The sequence below is a fragment of the Mus musculus genome, chromosome X (assembly GCF_000001635.26).
Source record: "Mus musculus strain C57BL/6J chromosome X, GRCm38.p6 C57BL/6J".
NCBI classification, from domain to species: domain Eukaryota; kingdom Metazoa; phylum Chordata; class Mammalia; order Rodentia; family Muridae; genus Mus; species Mus musculus.
The window spans coordinates 149,781,554-149,793,960 of record NC_000086.7 but is presented as its reverse complement, the minus strand read 5'-3'; the positions used below and the strand labels follow the sequence as shown (position 1 = coordinate 149,793,960).

General features: G+C 41.7%; 1 protein-coding gene across 2 annotated transcripts in view; it reads right to left on the bottom strand.

The window, feature by feature from the left end:
• The window catches only part of Gm15097 (predicted gene 15097), a 42,270-nt gene extending 32,734 nt beyond the window's left edge, over positions 1-9,536 (bottom strand). Inside the window, exon 1 of one of the 2 annotated variants that reach the window (XM_011247839.2) lies at positions 9,397-9,536. In XM_011247839.2, the coding sequence (XP_011246141.1) occupies positions 9,397-9,412 (16 nt within the window). In that variant the 5' untranslated portion in view covers positions 9,413-9,536. The remainder of the gene's footprint in view (positions 1-9,396) is intronic. The other variant, NM_001198987.2, reaches the window with a different exon arrangement.
• Positions 9,537-12,407: the final 2,871 nt, after the last annotated feature.

Here is a 12,407-nt window from a genome sequence, read left to right as displayed (position 1 = left end):
GGCTGAAAACCCCTCAGCTCCTTGAAACACTTCTCCAATTCCTCCATCAGGAAACCCCAAACTTGTCCAATGGCTGGCTGTGAGCATCTACCTCTGTATCAGTCAGGTTCAGGAACAGTCTTTCTGGAGACAGCCATATCAAGTTAACATCAGCAAGCACTTCCCAGCATCCAAGCTGACTTGGATGCAAGCTGCTTTTCATGGTGGTTGGTTGTGCTGAGGATCAAACTCACTACTTTGTGCATGCTGGTCAAGCACTCTGCCAACTAAGCTGGACCCTACTTCTTAACAAACACAGTTTACAAATGCAGGCCTTTGACTGTTCTCCTGTTTTTATTTTATTTTATTTTATTTTTATTATTCCTTTTATGCATTTACGTTTCAAATAATATCCCCTTCCCTGTTACCCCTCCACAAACTCCACCTCCCCATTCTCCCCACTCTCCTTTGACTTGATGAGGGTGCTCCTCCACATACTCACCCACTCCCACCTCACAGATCAAGCTTCCCCCTACACTGGGGCACCAAACCTCCACAGGACCAATGGCTTCCCTTCCCATTGATATCAGATAAGCCCACCCTATGCTACATATGTACCTAGAGCCATGGATCCTACAAATGCTGTCCCCAAATCACCGTAGCCACAGCATCCAAAGGAGCACAGATTTGGATTGGCAAGATGTTGTTTTACAAGCCATACTATGGTCATTTAAAAAGAAAAGCAAAAGCAAAACCAAAGAACCCTGTTTTTAAAAGTGTATGTTTTGTACATCATTGAGACCAGGTATCACTTTGCAGCTCAGATTTTACTCAAAATTATATAATCCTGTTTCACCTGCCCCAGTCTTCTGGCTACAGGGTGAGCCTCCACGTCCAGTCTTTTATGAAGAGCCTGAAAACAATCTGTTTGTGGACCTGGAGTAGGAAACTGAGGGTCTTGTGAATACAACATTCAGACCTACACCCACTAAGTTCCATTACTGGAAGGGGATTATAAGCATGTGCCATTATATTGAATGCAGGGGTTTATCTGTGTTAGGCATGTAAAGTACAAGGTTAACTACATCTCCAGGTGTGTGCTCTCCATTTTTATACAGGAATGATCCCATACAACATTTATTAAAAACTCAAGCAAAGAAATTTTAGACTTTGGACCCTCCTTGGCTTGTAAATTGTATTAATATTTTTATCTGAAAGCATTAATTTTGTGAGAGCATTATTCAATAATTACAAAATATTAAAACAAGACAAGTTTTCTACACACTGAATCACAACTGAGAAAGTACTTCATACAGTGGACACTCTAAAGAATGTGACAGAGGAGATGGGGGAAAATTCATGAGTCTCGATCCAGTGCATGGGAGACCCTGGGTGTCATCACCTGTGATGGGTGGAGACAAGTTAAGTAACAGGTTCCTCTCACTCTCTGAGATTCAAGCTATACTTACTTCCAGAAGCCTTTAAAATGGGGATTCTACAGATTTCCTTAGTGTCTTTCTTAACTAGATAATTGTAAATTTAAGAAGACAGCATTGCTCACATATTAGAGTGCCAAGTGTTAAATTAATAGTGTACACTCCATACATCTTTGTGTGACTATAGTTGAGGACATCTGTTAGGCTGTCTTGGAAGTGCAAGAGAATATCACAGAACTCTGAACCAGGCCTTTTTTTTTTTTTTTTGTCTTACTGTCTAAAAGATAGACATGGCGAACAGAGAGCCACAATTTTAGGCATGTGTTTGCTTTTAAATCCAATTCTGGTATATTTAACACCTTTTACCTTAAGTAAGATTTATAATGTAGTTTGGGATATTAATATTAATGACAAGTATAAAAATGACATCTTGGACCTTTTATATATTTATTTTGTAATTATTTGTATGTGCTTATCTATATGGCCATGTACTTGCATGTGTGTTCTGGAAAGCAGAGTATGGACTTGGATACCAGGGACCTGTAGTTAGTCATGTTTTAGATCTCTTGGCCCCAGAAACCAGTACCATAATAAAAGGGGGAAACTGGGGTTGAAGGGTGCTCAATAGGCAGTCTGAAAGGAAAGATCCTTTCTAAACAACAACAACAACAACAAAAAAACCCAAAAAACAAAAAAAACAGAAAAATCAAAAAACCACCCAACTCAGTTACTACCTCTTCATCTATCCATACCATCCCCAAGGCCCAACTTTAGACTCTCATATTGGCTTGGTACACCACAAAGAACATCAGACTGAAAGCTCTGCCATTAGTTAAGGAAATTAATACACTAATATTGCAGGCCAGAAAGTGAGCCTTTATTCGCTTCCTCCTCAAACAACTTCTAATAATGATTTCTAAGAACAATCAAGGAAACCAACGAAATTAATGCTCACTCTTTCTCTCACTTCAAATATAGATATTTAAACTTTTACTTTTAGGCACATGGCTTTGGAGACAAGATTATCTGCTTTTGGTCACCCCTTATCAGACTTTCTTTTCCTATCTCTGGTCTGATGCTGTTTGCTGTAATCTGAATCCTCTATACCATATATTTTTAAACTTTGGGTTTTTTGTTTGTTTGTTTGTTTGTTTGTTTTCAGAGACAGGATCTATCTGAGTGACACCTCAGTCTGGGCTCAAATACATAAATATTTAATTGTCTCTACCTCACAAGTGATGAGACTTAAGTCATGGGTTATCAGGCCCTGCAACCTCTCCCCATTTCATTCACTCTTTCTGTGTCTTCCTGTTTCCAACTCTGGGTATAAGTATATTCTCTATTCTGTGCTTCCAGTCAGTTACTCCTTTCTCAACAGTGTGCTGATCCACTTGTTCCTGCAGCCGAAGTTGCTTGTTAAACAGTTTATGCCATATTCAAAAATATACTCTCACAGACAGACTCTCACAGTCACAAAAACACCCAGAAACACAGTTGCACACACTCACAGACACACACAGACTCAGGCAAACAGACACAGAAACTCACACAGACACACACACCCCATACACACACACACACACACACACACACACATTTTTCTGTTACTTTGAAGCCCTTGTTAATGATAACAAAGTGCCTCTTAGTGAGAATGTTCAGGGAGTAAAAGAAGGAAAGGACTGGGCAGGGAGGGGCTGCAGTATTAAGCTGTGGCTTGTGGGATAATTGAAGTCTATATCCAGGCATGGGACAATAGTGATTTATACAAACAGTCAAGGACACCCATCCAACAAATGTTCATGCTCTACTTTTTCTGGCGTTTTAATTTGAGGATCCCTTGAAAGCTAGCCGTACATCCATGAATGAAGCCCATCCCACACTCTCCCAGACTTGCCCTCCTAAAAAAAATCATGTGCTATGCCCTTCTGGCATTCTAATTCCCAGATTCCTAGAAGGCGATCCCTAGGCTCTAGGTATGTGATCCTGGAGGTGGGAACTCTGCAAGTCCCCTGTCCTCACTCGAAAATAAGGGCCAATTTACTGTCACCCTATCCAAAAACCATCAATCACCAGGATGTTTATAGTTTCCCTTCCAGAATAGAGGGTTTGATGGGGTAGAGGGGCACTATGCAAGAAAGTCTAAAAGCCCCTCCTCGAATGAGGAATTCAGGAGAGACAGAGCCTGAGCCCTCTTGGGAAATCTCCACACCTGCAGGCGCCATTTTGAGCAGCCCCTGTTATGCAGAGGTCTCCCAGTCAACATCCTTTTCTGACCAGTGGGAACCCTGAGCAAGGAGAGGGGTCGCGCTGCTACTCTCAAACTAGAGAGAACTGGTTACCTTCATGGTTCTCCATCAGGTTGTCACCTCCTGTGGGAGTCCCAGCCACCTCAAAGACCAGAGATCCACATGCTGAGGTTTGTCTTCCCCTGACTCAACAGTTTCCTAAAGGCGTCCTCCAATCACTGTGCTTCCTGCACTCTGGCAGAGGCTCAGTGGCCAGTGTTCATCCTATGCAAAATTCCTTGAAATGTTCAGGGAGTGAACGAAGGAAAGGAATGGGCAGGAAGCAGCAGCAGGATTAAGCTGTGGCTTGTGGGATAACTGAAGTCTATATGCAGGCATGGGACAATAGTGATTTATACAAACAATCAAGGAAACCCATCCAACAAATGTTCATGCTCCATTTAATTTGAGGATCTCTGGAAAGCTAGCATTACATCCATGAATGAAGACCATCACACATGCTCACAGCCACGCCCCCTAAAAAATCGTGTGCTATACCCTTCTGGCATTCTAATTCCCAGATTCCTAGAAGACTAACACTAGGCTTTAGTTATGTGATACTGTAGGTGGGAACTCACCAAGGCCCTTGTGCTTACTCAAAAATAAGGGCCATTTTACTGTTGCCCCATCCAATAACCATCAATAGCTAGGATATTAAAGTTTCCCTTCTAGAATAGATACATTGATGGGGTAGAGGGGCACTGTGCCAGAACGGCTAAAAGCCCCTCCTCGAATGAGGAAGACAGGAACACAGTGCCCTAGCACTCTCTGGAAATCTCCACACCTCCAAATGCCATTTTGAGGCACTGGGGTTATGCAGAGGTCTCCCAGTCAACATCCTTTTCTGACCAGTGGGAACCCTAAGCAGGGAGAGGGGTCACACTGCTACTCTCAAACTAGAGAGAACTGGTTACCTTCACGGTTCGCCATCAGGTTGACACATCCTGTGGGAGTCCCAGCCACCTCATAGCACAGAGATCCACATCCTGAGGTGTGTCTTCCCTGAACCAACCCAAGGCTCTCAACACTTCTGTAAATATGTCCTCCAATCACTGTCCTTCCTGCACAGTTACAGAGGCTCAGGGGCCAGAGTTCAGCCTATGCCAGGCCACAACATGCCTCCAATCCTAAGTGAGGGGCAGGGAAAGCAGCTATCTTCACATGCCTGCTACTCTGCTCCCGAGGGGCATTTTCACAAAGTTCAACCGCTGTGATGGAAAACCTGGAAGAACTTCATCATGCCACAAGCTTTTCTACCAGCTCCTTAAATGTATTCTCTGTTGTATACTAGGGAAATCCAGATCATTACTAGCGGGTTCTAAATAGTTCTGTTGACACTGCTCTTAACTGGTTTTATTTTTTTCATTTTGATTTCTCAGTTCATCTTTTTGGTTATTTTGCCTCCATGTTGCCTGTGACTCAAGTGTGAGCATGATGCCTGTGCAGTCCATAAGAGGGCTCAGTTCTCCTGGAATCCATGGTTGTGAGCAATGTGCTGGGAATCAATCCGTGTTGTTTGAAGAAACAGCCCACCCAATATTCTTAACTATATGGTGTCAGAGGTGAGGAAAAAATATGATAGAAAGAAAGATGAAATTTTAAGACCTGTAAGTCATGCAAAGAACTCAGAAATTGCTAGTAGTTTGTGAGTCTAGAGGCTGCCTGGTGGTGAGAAAAAAAAGAAAAACCAACCCGGATATTCCCCTTAGTTAAAACATTCTTGGGAACAGCTCAACCTTAAATATAGAGGAATGTGAGGACATAACAGGGCTATCTAAACTGAGTCAACAAGTCACAGAACTCTGACACCCTGCACGTACATGTAATTTTTCTGCTGATGTTTGAATAAGCCAATAATGTGCCGCTATTTTGAATTCCACACCCCTAAGCCCCTTACCCCATGAAAACCCCGAGCTTTTGAGCCTCGTGGACAACATCCTTTATCTCCTGTGTGGGGTTTCATGTTGGTCCAGAACTCTGTAATTAAACTACCTTGTCTAATTACATCAAGATGGTCCTTCGTGATTTTTTTGGATGCATGCTGAATGGGGAATTGAGTGAGGGTTTCCCCACTAGGTTCTATCAGGATATGACTCAAGGGTTCCTAAAGGAGTATAGAATGCAGACTATGATTTTTTAATTGGAAAGGGTAATTAAGACCAAATCTTGAAGGATTTTTAAACTTAAATGTACTTCCCATTCAAATTGGAAGGAAATTATACATTTGTAGTACATGTTTTATCTAAATTTCTGATATATTCCTCTCTGGTCCTGAAATTGTGCTGTAGCTGAAGTGTCCATGTAAATAACTCTTATCTTCCTGACCTAGCCTCATTACATTTGATTACCTACAAATATTCTAAGATATTATTATGTTTCTAGTCCATTATTCTTGACATCAAACTCAGATTCTCATGCTTGCAAGCATGCACTATGTCCCAGAACTCAGCCTAGCCAGCAGTCATTTAATGTTACATTGTATTACATGAGCCTGGTATTGAAGTTTTAAAAAAAAACAGTTTGTCTATTTTGAAGAATACTCCAGGTAGGACTGTGTATATGCAAAATCCCAGCACGGTTAAAAGCAGAAGAATGGGGAATTTACTGTCACCCTCAGTGACAATGGTTGTTTCCAGCCAGCAGGCTTTAAAGGAAACACTTTCTTAAAAACCAAACCAAACAAATGAAATTATCACATCCCTGAAGAAGCATTACCTGACAGATTATATCTACAATTTCATGTCTTAAACTGCAGAAGCAGAAAGATTGTATTGGAATGCCAGTTCAGTGAACACTGGATTTTAGGACAGACCAATGACCACAATATTGTTTCAAGACAGGTTGCCCCTACACTATGAAGTTTCACAGAAAAAAAATCAAGAGGTAAATAAACGAAGTTATGAATACACAAACACATAAACAAATGCAGCATAATATCAACTGAAAGGTCAGAAAATCGTAATAGGATAAGTTTTCTTTGCTTCCAAACTCTAAATGTACCGATGATAAATGCATATGTTATTTGAAAGTAAGAATTTTTCCCCCACGCACCCACCCACAACTGGTTCCTTGATTTTCTGTGTACGCAGCTTAATATCTTGATGGCTGGATTAGAAAATAGGAATGGGAATAATTTTTCTGTCTTTCTTTTTTTTCTGTTAAAAGATCTTGTCTTTTTTTTTTTTTTTTTTTTGTCTGTTAAATAAACTGGAGACATATAGCAGTTGGTAAACTCTTTCCATGGATTCCTTAGGACCTGAATTAGATGCCCAGATTCCCTGAAGAACCACACACTCAAGGGCCAGTGAAATGCCTCAGTGAGTCACTGTAGTTGCTCTTTTTCTGGGCAAAATATGTTGGATCCCTAGGAATGGCATTGTGAAAAGAATGAACAAACTCCTGCACCATATGCTCTAATCCACACATATTTGCACCATAGCATGCCACATGACACCTGACTCCATACCAAAAGAAACAATATACAGAAATAATATGTGGAGCACCATGATTTATAACAGTAATCCCTAGTGTGTAAAGGCCGAGCTCAGAGAATCCCTAGGATGTTGTAGTGGACAACTACCCTGGCCTGAATCCTAAGCCCCAGATACCTATGAGAGTCTGGTCAGAAGACAGGAGGAGTATTCCTGATGAACAAGAGTCAGAGGTAACAACCTCCACATGGAAGTAGACACACCTAATAGCACAAATACACAAATATGTGCACCTGTTCACATACCAACAAAAGCACACAAATATGTAACAACGCCTTTACCTACATACACACACAAGCGATTCTGGCAGAGAAGAAAGGAAATATTATGTTAGGTGTGCAGTGAGCATGTAATTATTCCTTAACCTCTTGCTCTGGGATCATTTTAGACCTCAAACCGTTTGCTCCTGTTTCTCCATGAAGCCAGTCAAAGGTACTTCGTAACTGCTTTTATCTGTAGCTCAGGAAATGAATACAATCGGTTTTTTGGAAGGACAAACCAAAAGCAGAGTGAACAACAAACCAGGTGTGGTGGCTGACACTAAAATCTTGCACTAGCTGCAGACCACAGCAATGTAAGACAAAGAAGGCCAGCCTGTGCTGTGTATCCAGAATCTGCCGACATATATAAAAACCACTCAAGGTCTTAACTTGTTCAGAAGACGGGAAAGTTACTTTTTCATAGAGTGCTTGACTAGATTGCACCAAAGCACTGAATTTGATACCCAGGGCAGCATCTGATTCAGACAGACTGTACCAGCCTTGAATTTAAGTTATCCCATGCTTCAAGACCCAATGGAAGATATCCTGCAGTGAGACCTTGTTAAAAAACAATACCTTGGTAAGTAAAAAATTTAAATTTTACATTAGGCACATGGCTTTGGAGACAAGATTAACTGCTGTTTGTCAGACCCTAGTCAGACCTTTTCTCATGAATGTTCTGGTTCTTATTTCTCTATTCTGAATCTGCTATATAATTTCTTTTTTAATCTTGTTTTGTTTTAGGAGAATGGGTCTGTCTGTATGACAGATCAGTCTGGGCTCACATCCAGAAATATGCACTTGCCTCTGCCTCACCACTGATAAGACTGAAGTCATGGGCTACCATGCCCTGCAACTTCTCCCCACTTCTTTTACTCCTTCTGTGTCTTCCTGTTTCTAGCTCTGGATGTGACTGTATTCTTAATTCTGTGCTAACAGTCACTTACTCCCTTCTCAACAGTGTGCAGACATTCCTGTAACCTGCAGCCTATGTAACTTGTTAAACATTTTATGCCATATTCACATACATACTCTCATAGACAGACTCACACAGACAGAAACACACACAGAGACAGTCCCCCCTCACACACACAGAATACAAAGACCCTCAGACACACAGACACTGACACAGACAGACAGACAGACAGACAGACAGACACAGACACACATAAACACACACAAACACACACACACACATTTTCACGGTTATTTTGAAGCCCGTGTTAATGATAACAAAGTGCTGCTTAGTGAGAATGTTCAGGGAGTAAAAGAAGGAAAGGACTGGGCAGGGAGGGGCTGCAGTATTAAGCTGTGGCTTGTGGGATAATTGAAGTCTATATCCAGGCCTGGGACAATAGTGATTTATACAAACAATCAAGGACACCCATCCAACAAATGGTCATGCTCTACTTTTTCTGGCGTTTTAATTTGAGGATCCCTGGAAAGCTAGCCTTACATCCACGAGCGAAGCCCATCCCACACCCTCCCAGCCACATCCCCCTAAAAAAAATCCTCTGTTATACCGGTACTTCTGGCATTCTAATTCCCAGATTCCTAGAAGGCGATCCCTAGGCTCTAGGTATGTGATCCTGGAGGTGGGAACTCTGCAAGCCCCCTGTCCTCACTCGAAAATAAGGGCCGTTTTACTGTAGCCCCATCTAATAACCATCAATCGCCAGGATGTTTAAAGTTTCCCTTCTAGAATAGATACTTTGATGGGGTAGAGGGGCACTGCGCCAAAACGTCTAAAAGCCCCTCCTCGAATGAGGAAGTCAGGAGAGACAGAGCCCGAGCCCTCTAGGGAATTCTCCACACCTCCAGGCGCCATTTTGAGCCGCCGGGATTATGCAGAGGTCTCCCAGTCAACATCCTTTTCTGACCAGTGGGAACCCTGAGCAGGGAGAGGGGTCGCGCTGCTACTCTCAAACTAGAGAGAACTGGTTACCTTCATGGTTCGCCATCACTTTGCCACCTCCTGTGGGAGTCCCAGCCACCTCAAAGCACAGAGATCCACTTGCTGAGGTGTGTCTTTCACGGACCAGCCTGAGGCTCTCAACACTTCCCTAAAGGCGTCCTCCAATCACTATCCTTCCTGCACTGTTGCAGAGGCTCAGTGGCCAGATTTCAGCCTATGCCAGGACACACCACGCCTCCAATCCCAAGTGAGGGGCGGGGAAAGCAGCTATCTTCACATGCCTGCTACTCTGCTCCTGAGGGGCATTTTCACAGAGTTCCACAGCTGGCCTGGATAACTTCGAAGAACTTCATCATGCCACAAGCTTTCCTATCAGCTACTTAAATCTATTCTCTGTTGTATACTAGGGAAATCCTGATCATTATTAACGGGCTCTAAATAATTCTGTTCACACTAATCTCAATGTGTTTTATTTCTTTTCATTTTGATTTTTCAGTACATCTTTTTGGTTATTTTCCTCTGAGTTGCCTGTGACTCAAGTGTGTGCCAGATGCCTTATCAGTCCAGAAGAGGGCTCGATTCTCCTGGAATCGATGGCTGTGAGCAATGTGCTGGGAATCAATCCCTGTTGTTTGAGGAAATGTTCTTAACTATATGGTGTCAGAGGTGAGAAAAAAATAGGATACAACTCAGGAGTCCCTAAAGGAGCATAGAATGCAGATTATGGTTTTATAATTGGAAAGGGTACTTAAGACCAAATCCGAAAGAATTGTTAAACTTAAATGGTGTCAGAGGTGAGAAAAAAAATATGACTGAAAGAAAGATGAAATTTCAAGACCTGTAAGTCATACAACGAACTCAGAAATTGCTCATTATTTCCAACCTAGAGGCTGCCTGGGGCTGAGGAAAAAGAAAACCAAACCCAGGTATGCCCCTTAGTTAAAACAATCCTGGGAACAGCTTAACCTTAAAGATAAAGAGGAATGTGCAGACATAACAGGTCTATCTAAACTGAGTCAACTACTCACAGAACTCTGACACCCTGCTCTTACATGTAAATCTTCTGCTGATGTTTGAATAAGTGTGTCGATATGCTGAATTCCAGACCCCTAAGCCCCTTATCCCATGAAAAACCCTAGCTTTTGAGTATCCTTGTCGACATCCTTTATCTCCTGTGTGGGATGCATGTGGGTCCAGAGCTCTGTAATTAAACTACCTAGTCTAATTACAGCAAGATGGTCCATCTTGATTTTTTTTTTTTTGGGTGCACACCGAATCGGGAATTGAGTGGGGGTATCCCCACTAGGTTCTATCAGGATATGACTCAGGGGTTCCTAAAGGAGTATAGAATGCACAATATGGTTTTATAATTGGAAAGGGTAATTAAGACCAAATCTTGAAGGATTTTTAAACTTAAATGTACTTCCCATTCAAATTGGAAGGAAATTATACATTTGAAGTACATGTTTTATCTACATTACTGATATATTCCTGTCTGGTCCTGAAATTGTGCTGTAGCTGAAGAGTCCATGTAAATAACTCTTATCTTCTTGACCTAGCCTTATTACATTTGATTACCTACACATATTTGAGGATATTTTTAGGTTTCCAGTCCATTTTCCTGGGCACCAAACTCAGATTCTCATGCTTACAAGCATACAATATGTCCCAGAACTCAGCCTAGCCAGCAGTCATTTAATGTTCCAGTGGATTACATGAGCCTGGTATTGAAGTTTTTAAAAAACAGTTTGTCTGTTTTGAAGAATGCTCCAGGTAGGACTGTGTATATGCAAAATCCCAACACTGTTAAAAGCAGAAAAATGGGGCATTTCCTGTCATCCTCAGCCACAATGTGTGTCTCCAGCCAGCAGGCTTTAAAGGAAACACTTTCCTAAAAACCAAACCAAACAAATGAAATTATCACATCAGTGAATGAGCATTACCTGGCAGATTATATCTACAATTTCTTGTCTAAAACTGCAGAAGCAGAAGGATTGCATTGGAATTCAGGCTCAGTGAATACTGGATTTTAGGACAGGCTTTTGACAAAGTATTTTTTTCAAGACAGGTTGCCCCTTCACTCTGTAGCTTCATATAAAAAATTAAGAGGTAAATAAACGAAGCAATGAACACAGAAACACATAAACAAATGCAGCACAATTTCAACTGAAAGGTCAGAAAACGGTAATAGGGTAAGTGTTCTTTGCTCCCAAACTCTCAATGTACCAATGAAAGATGCATAAATTACGTGAAATGTGTAACCTGAAAGTAAGAATGCTTTTCTCCCCAACAACTGGTCCCTTGATTTTCTGTGTACCTAGCTTGGTGTCTTGTTGGCTAGATTAGAAATCAAAATGGGAATAATTTTCCTGGCTTTGTTTTCTCTGTCAAAAGAACTGGAGACATATAACAGCTGTTAAACTCTTTCCTTAGATGCCTTAGGACCTGAATTAGATGCCCAGATTCCCTGCAGAAACCACACACTCAAGGACCAGTGAAATGGCTCAGTGAGTCACTGTAGTTGCTCCCTTACTGGGCAACCTATGTTGGATCCCTGGGAATGGCATTTTGAAAATAATGAAGCAACTCCTTCACCTTATGGGCTAATCCACACATATATGCACCATAGCATGCCACATGACATCTGAATCAATCACAAAAGAAACAATATATGGAAGTAATATGTGAAGCATCATGATTTATAACAGTATTCACTCATGTGGGAAGGCAGAGCTCAGAGAATCCCTGGGATATTGTAGTGGACAAATACCCGGCCTGACTGCTAAGACCTTGGTCCCTATTAAAGACTGATCTCAGCAGACATGAGGAAGAATCCTGATGAACAAGTGTCAGTAGTAACAGTGAACATCCAAATGGAAGTAGACAAACCTAACAGCACTCCTATACACACATGTGCACCTGTTCACATACTAACAGAAGCACACAGAGATGTAGCCATACCTTCACCAGCATACACACACACACAAGAGATTCTGGCAGAGAAGAAAAGAAAAATTATGTTATTTGCACAGTGAACATGT